At 41.3% G+C, this 16,576-nt stretch overlaps 1 protein-coding gene across 15 annotated transcripts in view; it reads left to right on the top strand.

Moving 5' to 3' along the window:
* MEIS2 (Meis homeobox 2) overlaps window positions 1–16,576 on the top strand; it is a 171,248-nt gene that overhangs the window by 150,951 nt on the left and 3,721 nt on the right. For 5 of the 15 annotated variants that reach the window (XM_086463355.1, XM_086463351.1, XM_086463353.1 and 2 more), the window contains 2 exons: window positions 14,842–14,904; window positions 16,303–16,388. In XM_086463355.1, coding sequence (XP_086319481.1) covers window positions 14,842–14,904; window positions 16,303–16,388 — 149 coding nt within the window. Of the gene's footprint in view, window positions 1–14,841; window positions 14,982–16,277; window positions 16,389–16,576 lie in introns of all 15 variants that reach the window. The other 10 variants (XM_086463341.1, XM_086463345.1, XM_086463343.1 and 7 more) reach the window with 4 other exon arrangements.

The raw sequence follows: 16,576 nt of genomic DNA, 5'->3' as shown, positions 1-16,576 counted from the left end.
TTGTCCTAGCAGTGAGGTACTTGGAACTGTGAGATTTTTGTTTCAAATTAGGATGTGGAATTTGACATTATGATGTTTTCATATTTGTTGTTTTGTAGACCCTAGTTTCTTGGACCAAAGGAAGACTGGTCCTCTAGATACACAATTTTTTTTTGGCTGTGAACACATGTATCAGGCATCAAAAATTAGGCAGCTTATTGGACCACTCATCTCAGCAGGACGGATTGGTAGTTAAGGGACATACATAAAATACAGCTGGATTTTTCAACTCAGGCTTCTGTCAAACACCATTTAGAGTGCTAAATTTTTCTTTGGCTATTGACCACTTTATTTGTTTGTATTTACTTCACTGACTCACAGAGCTAATGCATTTCCTGAAATGTCTCCAAGAACTCAGGTGAGACACCACAGGCTATGCTGTCTTAGGCTAGAATTTACTAGGATTAAAGCAGATGTGCCATTACTAGGGGCTGCTAAGCCTCATGTGATTTATAAAGATATAAAGTATATCTTTTATGATTACGATGATGCTAAAAATTTTGTGGATGATAATATAGTCACATTGGAAAGACTGAATATAACAACTGGGGAAGAATCAAGAAAAGGAAATGGAAACTATCCTTTACTAGTTCATCTGAATGGGTGCCTGCATTTGTTGCTTTCTTATTCTGTTTTACATGGATGCAAGTTTACAAGTTTACATGGCAAAAGGCATACTTGATTTCAAAAATAGTTAAACATTACAGGATTTTCACTATCAAATTAAAAATGTGTGTTCCTAGGAATGTACACATGCCATTGATAATTTTAATAATCCAAAGTGAAAATAAAAGAGTAACTTTCCCTCTTTTAACTTCCTATTTATCTTCCTATGTTTTCTTCAGTTTGGACACTGAGTTAAACATTGGTTTTATTCCATTTATATTTAATTTCTTATCAAATTTATTTTAAAATCCTTATGCACACAAGCACAATGCTGAACTACTTTGCTTGAAGATGCTGCCTGTGAATTTGGGGCATTTTTTTTCTCTTTCCACAGGACTTTTTTGTTTTACATAATGTTTCTATTGACCTCAAATTTTGTGTTTCTTTCAAAGGTTGGTTGAAGATGTTCTAAAACTTGGCTTGAACTTCTTATGAAAGTATTATTATTATATTGGCTCATAAACCAATTAAGCCACAATAAAAGATCTGTGTATCATATTTTACAAAATATTTCCTCATGAATATATATGTATCTGTTAGATATGTATATCATTTGAGTTCCATATGAGTGTCAAGCACAAACCCTGCAATCTTTAGTTTAAGCTAATTTTTATCTTTAGCCATCACTGAAGTTTCCAGCATTGTCACCTAGCTGCTGCCCAGTCCCGAGATGCCTAAAAACCCTTGGTCCACATATACTTGTTTCTGTTGGTTAGCATGCACAAAACTGCTTAGAATGGGATAATTGAGAAACTTGGACTAGTAACCCTAGCAGTACTGAAAAGTGAGATATGCCCACGGTTATTTTATATAGAAAGGATTTCCAGGACAGAGGAGTAGGAAAACAAACACGTATATGGTGATAAATGACAGTAACATGTTCCAGAGTGACACACAACTTCCAACACAAAGTCAGCCTTGCCTCAGTGTATCTCCCCAAGGGCCAAATCCAGCCAAAGTTCTTGTCATACATCAGCCATACCAAGCTTTACACAAAAGAGGCAAATAGGGTAGAGGGAGTGCTATACTCAATGGCTCATTGGCTAGAAAATTCACTTGTTAAACAGGATATATGTTTGCAGGTCTTCGCTTCGTCTTGATTTAAATCAGTGTCTTAACTGTTCCAAGTGAGTTGAGCTTCCCAATCAATGGGCTATTGAACATAATGCTCCATCTTTACTCTTCTTCACTATCATGCCTTTCTTGTTCTCCTGGCTGCCAGTTCTGTTGTGTATGTAACTAGTTAGTAGAACAAAATCAAATAAGAGCAAGGGCTTGACTGTACAGTCTCTTGGTTAGGGCTCCAACTTCAGACGTGTGAGAGTTAAATGCTGGTTAATTATGACTGTATAATTACTTACTTCAGGTGGAATATCTTCAGAATGAGAACTGAAAGGGCTTTGTTCACTGTACTGAATAACTGGGTGATTCAGATATTCTTTTAGGATGTGACAGACCTATGTTCAAGTCTTTGTTCCAAATCAAGCAGGATAGGGAGGCAAAACTTGATCTCCTTCTTTCCAGATAAATAGTCAAATAATTATGGTGTCAGCTATAAAGGAAAGAGATCTTTATCTGTGTTGTTATAAGAAAGAACAGACTTGTCCAAAGATGTCTGTCTCACTGAAAGGACCCATAGGAATCCTGACTGGACATAAGTGTCTTCCTCTAACTCAGAGATAGAGCATGGTTATGGCATAAAGTAACTCACTGTTCGGATATGCATATACACAGCAGCAAAAATGATGATGGGATGAGGTGTTAAAAAGTAGAAATCTACATGCCTAAAGAATTTAGGCACTTTCAGTGTTAAGTGAGGGCTTCTTTTTTATTTATTTTTTTATTTATTTTTATACCAAAAAAAAAATGTAGTTAGGTATCTAAGTCCACCTTCTGGTGATTCCTGGAACATCTAACCAGAGACAGGAATTTCCTCGGGAGCAGATCACCTACAGTTTAGGCACTAGTGTCAACATCCCTTTGCTAATATTGCCTTCTAACTTGGAATTTCACTGAACATTAGGATTAGCTTTACAGGCCTATGATGATTTTGATAATAGGACTTGGTCATTTTGAAAATTTTCCTTATACCTCTGAGTGCTTTACTAGACCAGGCTAAAGTGATCAGCATTGTTGGATACGGCCCTGCAATTACCAGTTTTGTGGGCTCAAATGCAGGTTTATACACATATTCTTAGATGCCTTCACCCCTACGCAGTGCAGGAACAATTAGTGAAATTCTCCTGAAAATTAAGCCTCAACACCCTACCAGTCAGAACAGTCAGAGTTAATATTGAAATCCATCAGCAACCAGTTATTAAAATTATGTAAGATCACACACAGTTTCCAAACTGCTCTCATAAAGAAAGATAAATATTAGATAGGTCATATAGATTTGGTTTCATTTCATAACAGATATCTCGATTGTATGCAAAATATAGGATAGTGGAACACATTACAGAACTGGCCAGTTTTCATTGAAGAAATATGTGCTCAGTTTCAAGTTTCTTTTTATGGTATGATTTAATTTTCACATGAGATATTTAAGTGGCAGTGGCAGTGACTACACTAAGAGAGACTTCTCCAGCTACCTGTCCTTTAACGGAACAAAGAAAAATACATTCATAGCCCCCTCTTTAGCTGGGGAAGCCAACAACAACTGAAACGTGACTCCTGGTCCTCCAGGAGAAATGTGTTTCACAGGCTCCTCCAGTGCCCTGCTCTGCCCATAAGCCAGCTGAGTACTGAAAACAGGGGGAACTCAACCTTTCAGGGGCTTCAGAAAGCACAAACTTAGCTTGTTCAGAAGAACGAAAACAGCAGAGAAAATAAATGGTGTAACATTCACATATATGTCCTCAATCATAGCATATCTGGCCATCTAGGACCCTGCAGACCACCAGGAAGCTTTATCGGTGACTTACCAGCTGTACTTTGCAATTATCTCTGGTGAGACAGCAAGGTAGGCTGGGGAGCAAGAGCTGAGCCCTGGGGGAGATGAAGCATGGGTCAGAAAATGTGGGAGCCTGGGATATGGAATGATAGGCTGAGGAAACGGCTCCACAGAGGCTTTTTAATTTTTCCATTCCATGATTCCAAACCAGTTCAGTTTAAAGTTTGGCTAAGACACAAGGATACGTGAAACACACTCATATACTACTAACAGGATCTCAGAAACATTTTTAGAGTGTTTTCCCCTGATTCCTGTAGGATACAGAAAACACAAAATCGGATGAGACAAAGTAAAAGCTTCACCAGTATGACATCGGGAAGATCTGTATAATTACCTCTTCATTTTAGCACACTTAAATAATACAGCTGTTCCACACTTGTGCTGTTAATATCTTCAGTCACTGTGGAGTACATATTCCATAACATGGCAGGCTGCAGTCTCATGGTGTCTGTGGTGTTGACACATCTTTAGCTGCTAAGCCATTAGACCCTCTGGTTTGATAAAGTCTTGCCACCAGTATTGGAATAATTAAAGGGAAAAAATGAACATGATTCTGCATCTACAGAGAGAAAGAATATTTACATAAGCAGAATCTCCAGTAACCAGACAGTGCAAAGAGCAAGACACAAGGGATACCAGCATGTAGGTATGACTTACTGAGAGGTGATTAGGTGTACCTGGATAAGAGCTATAACATGGGAGAGGGGGGGATGTATTTATACATAGTGTATTATTTATGCCCATTACTTCTAATTGCTTAACTAGTTCTCTTTCCTCTCACGTATACTTCAGTGCCCACCAACCAGAGAAAGATGTCTACAGCTAAATATCTGCCAATTATTATGGACTTTTGCTTAATATTCTATTGTTCCACTGACAAGCACAGTTTTTAATATATCATTTTATACTATCCTGTACATCATCATTTTCTTGCCTCCCTTAGGGCCCCAGCTGTAATAGTTCTTATTTATTTCCACAAGCTAACATATATGCAAAAGATCTTATAGTCATGATGTCGCCCCCACTATCCTCACCTCTTCCCATCTTTGTTTTTGTGATCCTTTTTGTCTGTTTTTAAAGTTACAGTATAAAGAAGTGTGAACACAGCATGTGCGTAGACACATACCAGGGTCAAATACACAGCTTGCTGTGTGGTTCCCTTTCCCATCCGTAAACACACAAGTCACTCCTCTCCCACTCAGCAGCCTTACACTGCAGCCTTTTCCTGTGGCCTGTAGATTTGGGGTTTTTTAGCTAATAAATTTGAAAACAGATCAAAAAGGAAATAAAGGAACACTCCCTCACTATTCCAATGGGTGAGGCAGGAAATTAACAGCCCGTGTAGTGACTGATCACCTCACAGAATCTGCTCAGCACCTCCTGAATCTAAGAGAACTGAACAGAGCATTGACTCTGGGCTGGCAGTGCCACGTTCTGGTTAGTTGCATCAAATGCTATTTCTTACTGAGTACTTGTTTTGCAAAATGCTCTTTTTTGAGGAGAATCTGTAACAGTATAAGCTGGAGGGGGCTGTGACTGCATCGCTGTCTCGGAAACAGAACAGGCATCTTCAGGATCAGTAGTTCTCAAACTTTCAGCAGTGTGTTTCTATAAATACATTTTGGCTGTTCTTTTTTTTAAAGTGGGCTCTTCGGGTCCAATTTCCTGAGGTCTGCTGGTTGACAGGTAGAAAAACACATATTTTTTCCTTCAGATTTTAATCACAACGAAAAAGTGTACAAACTTCATGGTCAAGACAGGACAGTGGGTACAAAAATATGTTATCTTAAGGCAAAATTTACTGTCAGGGAAAATGGAACATTCCTTCTGAACCCACGAACTGGTAGTGCATGTGCAGGTTGGTTGTAGATAGTTCCTACAATAAGGCTTCTTTCATACAGGTGTGTTTATGCCCCAGGCTTGCTGGCCACAGTCCATTCCATTTACAGAAGCTGAATTAAACAATAACTACCGCATTGCAAAAAGAAGAAGGAAAAAAAAAAAAAAAAAAGGTGAGCGTCAAAGGAGATGCCTGAGAGCTTTGTTAGGGCCAAGAAAAACCCTGTTGCAGTTGTCAGAGCTTGTTGATGTTGCAGAGAACGGCACTTTTTTTTTTTTTTCTGCTGGATTTTGTGGTTCTGCCTTAGGAAAGAAAGTAAAATAGAACGGAAGAACAAAGTCCTACTCTATAAATCAGCAGCTGCTCCTTGCCAGATCAAAGGAGTGACATTTTTGCTCCTGGACTACTTGTCCACTTTAGGTGCTTGACAGACAGCTAACAGCTGGCCTGTTACATAGTATAGGAGAGTTGGGCTACATCTTCTTCAGAGTAGATGACAAGCTAATCAGAGATATCCATAGCACAGGACATGTGAGTGCACCTTGATCTCTTCAAACATACCCAGTACATAATTGCTAAACACCTTTATGCATTTTTGGCAAGTTGCTACTTAGGTAGTTTCCAGTGAAAAAGTAAGAAGAAAAATTAATGCCTTAATCTAATTTGATCAGCGGAGTTAAACAGATGTTAAATTTGTTGAAAACTCCCCTTTTCAGGTCAATTTAGAATTGGCTAAAAAATTTAATATGAAACAGTTAAAAAGACCTGTAAAATACTTCAATGTGGTATTATTCTAAAACTACAGTTTTTTAAAAAACAAAAAGTTACCTAAAATGAGGCCCCTCAACTCCTACCTAAGAAGCTAGATAAACTGATTGTGTTTTCAAGACTGCTGGACCCTCATTAGTTTTGAAAATCTTTTCCTATGAGTTTAAGATGATAAATTAACACATCCTTAAATGCATGAGTTACTTAAGATTTTATAGGAGATCTGTTATCTGCTTTTAACATGGATGTCTAAGTGCCAGCAAATCAAAGCCCATGCCAGATTAGCTAAAATTGTATTTAGCATCTCCACAAGACGTATGTATACAAACCTGGAATTTTAATGTCAGTAGTAAAAATTTCAAAGTGATTCAGTTTCTGGTTGATTCCCATCTGCAATAAATCAAGCACAGGATGAGGTTATATACTACAGCTTATGTCTATTGACTTTGCATTTTATCTGTAAGGTATGAATAGCTAAGGAAGTATGTCTGTTTGTCTCCTCCCATCCTTTCAAGTATCTTTAAAAGATCGTTTTTACGGTGCATGATAAATAACCGTATGTGAACAACCTGATGGCGCTAGTGAACGAGTAACAGCCCTAGCCAGTGTGTGTTAGGTGGCTCCGGGTGCAACTGCATGCACGGAAAGGCGCTTGTCACCCGCCAGAGACCCGAGGGGGAACAAGGGATGTTCCCCAGGTTTCCAGAGCGTTCGTGCCGCAGCCTGTGCCCGCCACGCGTGGAGCTCCCGCTCCGCACCGCCTTCACGCTGACAGACACATGACCCACCTCCCGCCCTCGTTCTCCGTGGGGGTTCACGGGGTGCTTGCTGCCCGGGACATCCCACTCCCCACGTTTGCACCCAGTGAAACCACAGCAGGGCCACAGCGCTACGCGCGTCCCTGGGCGCAGAGGAGCCGGCCGTGCCCCCGGGGCGGCGGCACCCCCGGCCCGGCCCGGCCCAGCCCGGCAGCGGTGCTCTGGCCCCACCTCATGGCGCCCAGCTGCACAGCGGGAGGCCTCACCTGGGGCCACCGGAGGCTGGAACTCGGGGCGAGCCCGGCTGAGCAACGCGGAGCGGCGGCCCTTCCGCTGCCGGCGTTGCTGGGTGCCGACCCCAAGCGCAGGCTGGCTTCCGCCTTGGCGCCGGGCCCTCCCGGCCCTGGGCCGGTGGCGAGGCCGCGGGAAGCGGCGGGGCGCGGGCCGGCGGAGGAGCCGGGAGGCCGTGGGGCCTCCAGGTTGGTGGGGAGCGCCAGGGAGCCCCGGCTGCGGCTGGATGGGGCCTCCTGGAGCTCTGCCTTCAGGGTAGGGAAAGGGGCCCGCTCCCCGGGAGCGGAGGCGGGGTGGCTGCCCGGGGTCTGTGCCGCAGTGCAGGTGCTCCCCGTGGCGGGCACCAGGCCCTTCCTTGGCAGAGCCAAGCCGTTTCCCCGCGCTCCCAAGAGGTAACCTGGTAACCGAGAGTTACGTGTTTAACGAGAGGGATTTTCTCCGAGGTGCATAGTTGCCCATCTTGCCAACTCACGATTTTATCACAAGGCTCAAGTTATTTCATGTTAACTTGAGGTCCCAGCTCCAGGAGACAATGGTTATATGAGAATCTTTTCAAGTAAGTTTCTAGATTTTGTGGCCCAGAAAAGCAGTTTAAAAATGTGGCGCAATGACTGAAAAGCTCACAAAGCAAACACTGAGAAGAGTGGAGTTTAAATTTCTAGGTTTTTAGGACAGCCTCACAGTTACAGGATGGGCAAATTCACGATTTCCAACAATTGGCAGCTCCAAGTGGCATAACGTATTTTTAGGAGCTCCAACATAAACATACAAGATGCGGCAGAGGTCTTCGGGACGGTTAGCTCCTGCCTCCAGCTGCCTTAAGCACCCGGCGTAGCTGTTCTCTGTCATCTTCTGGAGCCTTCTCTCCACCAAACGCGGATGCTGATTTACGTCCTCTGAATCACACCTTTGACAGATGTGACATGTCTTAATTAGCTTGAGAAAGTCAGTTTAAACAGCCCATAACCCCTTTCTCTAACAAGGCTGTCCAAAACTATGTGAAGTTTTGTTAGGGAATAAACCTGCCTGTCCCTCCCTCTTCTTCTTAAAACCAATTGTGTAAAAGTGACTCCATTTCTCAATATTCATGACTTAGGGAAGCCTTATTTAGCTGGCTCATTTCCAGGTGACTAACTCAGCTTTTTTAATTTCCTATAAGGAACGCTGCAAATAAGAGTTGGTAGCCAGGTGTAGCATAGATTCAGTAAAGCACAAACAAGGACTTTTTCAACTATTTTTGTACACACACGTACAGAAGGACGCCTAAGCCTAATTCTGTCAGTTTAGAATACGTATTGGAGGGAGAAGTTAAATAAACTAAGATAACTAGATTTTACTTGCTCAGATAAAAGTTTGGATGATAGACAAAGACTGCTGGGGGGGTGTATATTGATAAAAGTGTTTCTGCAAATTAGTCTTTTCTAATGCATTCTTTCAGGCTGCTCTGATCTGCTCAAGACTTCTGAAACGATTCTTTCAGCCTGGGAAAGAAGTAATTTTCTGGGTCGCTTATGAAAACATTTTTTGTGACTTAGATATAATATTTCATTGGTTATTTTCCCTCCCAAATTAGGGCATTCTTGGGCAACAAGGGATCAGTGTAGTATACGCTCTTGAGCTAAACACTGACGTCTTCATAGTCCAAATACTGAAATATCATTTAGGCAAAGATTTATTTTCCCATCCAAGGTGAAAACATTTGGATTATTTTTTAGAATGCATTCTTAGGCTCTTACTCAACAAAACATTGAAGCAGGTGCTTAAACTGCATTTATTCATAAAGCGCAGATCCCATTTACCTAGGTTTAATAAGAGCCGAGCTTCTCATCTAGATTTGGCAACTTTTTGAAAAATCTTGCTAGACTATTCCTCTGGGTACCTAAGTATTTTGAAAATTAGGCTTTGTATTTAGGTGACAGAAAATAAAAAATTTTAAGCCCACATTATTTTTGTTATTGTTGTTACTTTTATTTTTATTATTTCTATAACTAAGCCAGTGACAATGCTTATTTGGAATCTCTGTTCTTTTCAAGCAAAAGAGCAGAATTGTCTTCTTGGGATAAAATCTAAATCGAGTCAAAACTTTCCTTGTCATTAATGCTTTTAGAGAAGTGATTGTGAATTCGCCTCACAAATTTGTTTATTTCTCTGTTTTTCACATAAAGAATTGAGAACCCACTTATGCAGTGGCTGGTTTGTCAAGTAAGTGCAATATTTTAACACCTCAGTTTCTGGGATGGATATTTTAAGTGGAAATCCAGATTGAAGGCTGATACTGAAAAGTTTTGAGTTTTATGTGGTGGCTCCGTGTTGTTCCTCAGTTTCTCAGAAGGAGCAATCTACTCTGCTGCGGGAGAGTAGTTCAGTTTTGCACCAGTTCATCTCACAGAATATATTAGACGTATAGACAAGTGACTGGAATTAAATACTGCTCTCTGCTTGAGTTCAGATTAGACCTCAAGTTGGGGATGAATTGTAGTTTCCCAAGATTTCGTGCAGTTTATCCTCTTGAAACAAGACTTGTGACCCTACGTACTTAAAGTGAATTTTCCATGACAGCCATAGAGTAAAGCTGGAGATGGTTCTAATTCTGATTACTGACCAGTACAGCCACTAGCAGTTCATTTCAATAACTAGTCTTACTCAGATTCACTTACAGAGTGGTCACAGCATCTCCAAATACATGTACAGTATATATAAGAAGGACAGTGGAAACAGTAACGAAATGATTTTTGAATGTGCCAGACTTGAGCAAGCAGACTAAGAGAGCTCTGTTTACTGTTTATTCTCTTTTGCACTTTGCAGAAATATTGCTCTGCGATTTTATCTGAACGTTATATATTATAAAAGCAAAATGTATTATGTAAATGTGAGTTTAATGTCATTTGATATGACTTGAGATAAAATATGATAAATATATAAAGAAGATTAATTACAGGACTTCTGATAAAATACAGAATACATGTTTATTTTGGACAAAGAAAACCAAGGCTCTATTTGAAGAGATGCAATTAAATGCATATATTTAGATTATATTGTCATGCTAATTAGCAATGGTAGGAACCAATTAGGACTAGGGCTACCAGATCGCCAGACTACACTGCTTATTCACTAGTATACCTTTACTGCTCTTCTGTTTTTTTCTGGAAGCAGATAAAAATGAAATTACTTCTTTTAGAAGTCCATATTGCTGTGCATTTTCAGACAAATCTTTTTTAGTTCTGCTTTCATAAATTGTCCCACAAAAGTTACTGGAACTACTTGTGTGAGAAAGACAGACTCTGGCTATAGGAAATACATGTGGCTGCTTTAGGTAGCAATTAAATAAAAAAACAAGATGTAAAACCCCCTTCTTTTGATTCAAATGACTATTGTTTGAATAAGAGAGGTCGGTAATCTGTCATTTGCAAAATGCTGGAAGTGAGATTTTCATTAAACGCACTGTGTCAATGACATGTATTTCTCAACATTACACACCTCATTTATCATTCTGGAATGAGGACCAAGCACCATATGAATGTAGAGTTTGTGAAGGTATCGCCTCACAGCCCTGGAGGCTGATGACCCCTCTTTATCTACACAGCAGGTAAGGCACAAACAGTGGCAATGTGAGCTCTCTTCACAGTCCCCTGCCAGTGTGCCTGACTGCTAAGCTGGGGAACAAAGGAAAGATAGCATATGGATAGCAGATTGTAGGAGTGCTGAAACAGGACTGAGGAAATCTATGTTGGGTGTGTGGCTCTGCCAAAGATCTCTTGTATGACTTTGGCCTTGTCACTTAATCTCCTTCTGTCTCCATTCCCCTTTGCAAACAGGGAGAAGGCGTCTCTCCTCTCCCCCAAGCTTTGCCTGGAAATCTGTTCAGACCCTGAGTTCTCTTGGATGGTGTGCTTGTGCAGCATGGGGTGGAGTAAGACTGAGCTTCACTGGGTCCTCTAACTGCTGCTATCATCCAAATAATAGGAATTACTATTAACAGAAGAGTAAGAAAGAAATCCATGTCTTGTTGATAGATTTTGCTCGTCTTTTCAGGCCATTCAGTTTTGGGCCTCTGGGTGAAGGGTATGAACAAGGCAGGCAATTAGTTTCAGGAGCAGCGCTGCGAATTCTGCTTTTATAGGGTTCCAAATAGTGCTGGAAATAGTGGCGTTGGTGTTCTCTTCTTTCACCTGCCTCTTAATGCCTTCTGAAGACAGTTGTGCCAAAATAACATCACAACGTTTCTGCAATGCACAAACTGAAGTGCTGGGCAAAAGGCTGTATTTTGCTTTACTTTGGCCCTGGAGAAGACTCCCTGAGGGATTAAAAAAAAGCCCTCAACAAATGTAAAGCTAGGGCAGGGACTGTTGTTTCTACATCTCTGTTACACACTGTGCATATTTATGGGGCAGCAAAAAGGATAAATAATAATCCACAAACACTGCGTTCTGTGCCCTTGTCTACCAATTGTGCTGATGCATTATGTGATATAGCTACTGCTAATACAACTAAGATCTGATTTTTAGCTTCATCTGAAATGTATGTCTGTTTTGCACGTGCAATTTTGCAAATATAAGTAATTTCATATCTAATTTTTCACACATAACCATTCGTGGGTATAACTGATGCTGTTTATGGACAGGATTTTTCAGATGAGCCGTAGAAATGGAATTTCAAAATTATCTCAATGCCTAAAGTCTCTGTGCTCCTATATCTTTCAAAGCATATGACAGTGTATCTGCTCTTCAAAGTGTTGCTGGTCTAGAGGACATCATTTGCACCTGCAGTTATGCACATGCGCAAAAGAAAAATGGAGAAATAGTGAAATGGAAAATCAAACCCAAGTGCTATTTTTTGCAAGTTTTACTGGACAAATGAGGTTGCTTTTATCACCGTATTTTTCTGTAGGGAAACAAAGACTGGGGACTTGCTATTAGGGTGTTAACTCCCATTTCCAAAACAACTAGTGAGTTGCCTCTACATAGAGTTCACAGTGAAAGTCTGGCTTTAGTCACATCGGCAGAGTAAAATAAGGCCAAGCTCTTTTGGGAGTGAATGGCTGGGCAAGACTAGGTTTTCAACACCCGTCCCAAAAGACTTACTCTGTGGTGGCTGCCAAATATGTAAGGCTGGAGTGGAGTATCCCAATCTGCTGCTCATGGAGGTAAAGCAGTTGTCGCCTGAAACCCTTCAGGACTTAGAATTTTCTTAATGCTCTGCCTTGTTGTGCGAGCCTATTGAAAGAACACTTCAGAGGGCACCCATTTCTTACTAATGTAAACTTTCTGAGGAGTATCCAAAGATATGACCTCTGGGTGAACCTTTAACCTTCCCCTTAATTATTTGTTTGAAGACAGTGTCGAGTTCTCCTGCTGAGAGCCAAGGCCCATAATGCTTCGCAGCCCTGTGAGCTGGGGTGTGTGTGCAGGGAAGTGGAGAGGGACATAAATAAGGGGACCACCAGATGTAAATAATAAAAGTGGTTGGGGTTTAAATAAAAAACGAAAAAGCAATTTGGTTTCCCTGAAGAGTGGCCTGATTGAAGAAAAGGGGTTAGTAAGATGGAAAGTGTGTGCATGTGTGTGGGGGGGGTGTTTCTGTTGTCTGTGATTTTTTACAGGCCTAAATAAGAGTTCGTTCCATTCTTTAAAACCTTACCATCTGTATACACCATTAGAAGCTCATAGGAGAAGAGAAAACAGTCTTATCAGGCTTTCCTGTTAATCTCTATTGGCCTTAACTTTAGCTGATAAAAGGCACGCTGAATAGAGGAGGTTCAGGTCAGGCTCCATTTGGTCAGCACGGTAACGTAACTGGAAAGTAGCTCAGCAAATTAAGTCCTATCGGGGACCTTTGTCTTTGAGGACGGAAACAGGCCTTGAAATCGCAGTGCTGGGGTAGGAGATGCCTCCGCTGTGCCCCAATCAGGAGGGAATAAACAAGTACATCGACTGTGTCTGAGTTTTTACTTTAATACCTGAAGTCATGACTAATTCTGAGGCAGGATGACATTTCTGACAACTGAAATTATACTTCTCCTAAAGAATAAAGAATGTCTTTTGGATGTAAACAGAGAGATGCAAAAGAGCCCTTTAGTGTTACTTGTAGCATTTATGCATCTGTCTAATGAAATTTCCATGACTGTGATTACAGAAGATGCAATCGAAGGTGTGCCACTGTCTTTTATTATCTGTGGAGGAATTTAACCAGGGGGTGGGAGGGAGGGAGGGAGGGAGGGAAGGAGGGAAGGAGGGAAGGAGGGAAGCACAACAAAAGGCCTTAAGGAGTTGATGCTATATAAAGGCTAGCAATTTACTAAATGAGCAGATGAACTTAGTTTTCAGTTAACTGACTGAAAGACTTCGCTAGGCGTTGGATCGGGCCCAATGGCAATTATTGGAGGCTGTTTTGGATGATGGGCATGTTAGTATTTCTGAAGAGGATTAAACACTAGTATTCGACTTCATTAGCACTCCTTAAGGGTCACCAGCCGAAAGCCTGAGCTGTGAAATAGCACACAAAACCTGCGCGAAGGCTCCAAAGTGTTCTCAAACACAAAGAGGGGGGACAAAAACAAGCGTGGCTCCTGAGTGATAGAAAATTGCCCTGTTTTGAAAGAAACTCTGTGAATAGGCAAGTTTAAAAATTATTTTAGGGAAATTAATTTGGCTTAACTTGTGCTGATGTGGATCGCTGCGCATTAAGCTAATAGGAAATATGCAAGCACTTATTTTTAGATTACCAGCAAAATTAAATCCAGGCTCTGCAGCCAACTAACTGCCTTTACTGGCGCTCAAAAGCCTCAGCAACTGCCCCGGTTTGAGAGGGAAAAAAAAAAATTATTTTGGGCCTAATATTAACCACATGTACCTGCAACTGGGGGTTTCTAAGGAGTTGAAAGGTGCCTGAGTTTCGGGCGGGCGGTGGCCTTGTGCGGGGTGTCCCCGCTCGGCCCCCAGCTGGCACTGACCTCCAAACGACCCCCGCTTTTGCAGGCGCCAACCGCAGGAGTTGCAGAAGAGCAGAAGTCTTTCTGGGCCGGCACTTATTGCTGCTGCGCTGGTGATAAAACTTCAGACAGCCTAATTGATGGCTTTGCTGACCTAACGATACCTTGTGAAAGCATGGAGTGGCAAAGCCTGGTCCTCATTTATGGCCAGCTGCAAGGGTAGCTGGATCCCTAGGATGGAAAGGGGAAAAAAAAAAGGTCTCCCAGCCTGTGAACTTTAACCAGGTTCTGAGCCACTCAAAGAAGTTAAAGAAACAATTGTCTTTTAACACAAGTTTTCGGTCACATTTACTTGTTCAAAGCCTTCTGGCAAATCCAACTTTAAGCTGGCTAGTAAGATAAGTGTGTTACCGGTTACGATTTCTGAGCACTTAGAGGAAAATGCTTTAAAGTGAAATTATACTCTGTTAAAAAAGCAATGCGAAGCAAAACACATTGCCACGCCACGCTAAAATCCTGTCAGTTTTAAAGCAGAGGTGTTCTCAAAACACAGAAGCAAGCTGATGAAAGGACTTCTATTCTTTGTATTCTGTTGCAGGTTTATTAATGCCAGAAGAAGAATAGTACAGCCTATGATTGACCAGTCAAATCGAGCAGGCAAGTTCCAAGTAGTATCTGTATTCAAGTCCCACAGGCGCAAATCCTCATCAAGTTATTCTTCAGGAGTCCCATCACCTGGTAAATAAATGCTCCAACCAGGCATTCTGGGAGATTATTTTTTTTTCTTATGTCCCCAGAATTCCGCTGTAGGAAGCAACTTCGCTAATTGGTGCTAATTGGAGATTTCCCACCCTGACTCTACTGAAACTGCTTTTTATTTTCTCTCTGAATTGGTAATTGGGTACAAGTAGTAGTGCCACAAGCAGTTTGTTTGACTGTGAGCTCTTGAATTACTCATTGCTTGTCTGCATCCAATCAGCAGGACAATCTCATTTTCTTGCTACCCACAACTCCTTGGTGTATGCATTGCTTTCACTTCTGGAAGGCGAGCTGTAAAACTCATTGTATCCATTCATTTGCTTTGACTATTCACAATATGCTACTAATGCGACATGGTACCATACTGCCAGAAAATATTAAAAGATTATTACTTTTGTTTAAGAATGCACCAGATATGTTCCCAGTAAAACATAGGATTTTTGTAACAATACCTTTTCTGCGCTTCTATTAAAGCACTCGGAATATGTAACTCTCTACACAACAACCGATGCCGTGTTAATCATTCCACTTTGTAATATGCATTTCCTCGGCATGCTAAGGAGTTGTGGTTTCCTGCCATGAGGTTATGGGATAAAACTGTTCTCCATGTGGTGATGACTGTTGTCACTAACAAGGACTTTAACTTGATGGTGATTTCGCCTGCTGCTTCACTTTAAAGGTTTTTGAAAAGGTTATTAATCCTTCGGGAAACTCTTCCCGTGTAGCATTAAATTTCTTTTTCATTAACAGGTGAAAAAGGGGGAAAACACTAACTCAACTAACCATGCAAAACATTAAGACAAATACAAAGTGTATATGTAAATAGGAAAAGCCATGTCCAGAATTTCCCTACTCTTTCTAGAGTAGGTGAGAGTCGTTTTGTACGTTTTATTAAGTTTCAGCATAAGTACCCTGTATCACAGATGCCAGATTCGCAACTTCATGTAATTAGAGAGGAATAGAATAGGTACTTACTTCATTAAGAAAGAACACATAGCACTGCAACGAGCTTCCGCTGGTTTGCATTAAAGGTAAGTAAAGAAACAGATCCTAAGCAAGTGAAGTGACTTGACAAACTTGTTTATTGGACCCCCCTATAGCGTTTTTATTCTATAGTCCTGGTAACATAATCAGCTCATAAAAAGCACAACCTGAGTTTAAAGTGACAGCCAAGATATTGTATATAGCGTTTCAGTGTTGAAGCTGGAACAATTGCTGATTGTTTGGTATGTCTTCTCTTCTTTCTCCTCTGTGTCCACGATTGACTACAATCAGGTTTTCTTCTTGATCCTTCAGTGAGCCAAGGAGCAGCGTATAGTCCAGAGGGTCAACCAATGGGAAGCTTTGTATTGGATGGTCAGCAGCACATGGGAATCCGGCCTGCAGGTAGAGCCTTTGTGTCCTTCTCTGCACTGCAGCTCTGGTAGCCTCCTCTCCCCCATTGCTTTTCACCTACCTCACGTGTCACAACTCCCTTCATCGTAAGGACTCACGTTTGCCTGTTGCCTGCCTTGCTTGTTTCTTTTGCGCCTGGGGTGTCATCAGGGGGGTGGAAGGAAAAAATGTAAAACAAA

This window comes from Leptosomus discolor, chromosome 3 (genome assembly GCF_034619465.1).
Source record: "Leptosomus discolor isolate bLepDis1 chromosome 3, bLepDis1.hap2, whole genome shotgun sequence".
Taxonomy (NCBI): Eukaryota; Metazoa; Chordata; class Aves; order Leptosomiformes; family Leptosomidae; genus Leptosomus; species Leptosomus discolor.
Note: the sequence above shows the minus strand (reverse complement) of the source record. Positions and strands in the feature narration are given on the sequence as shown.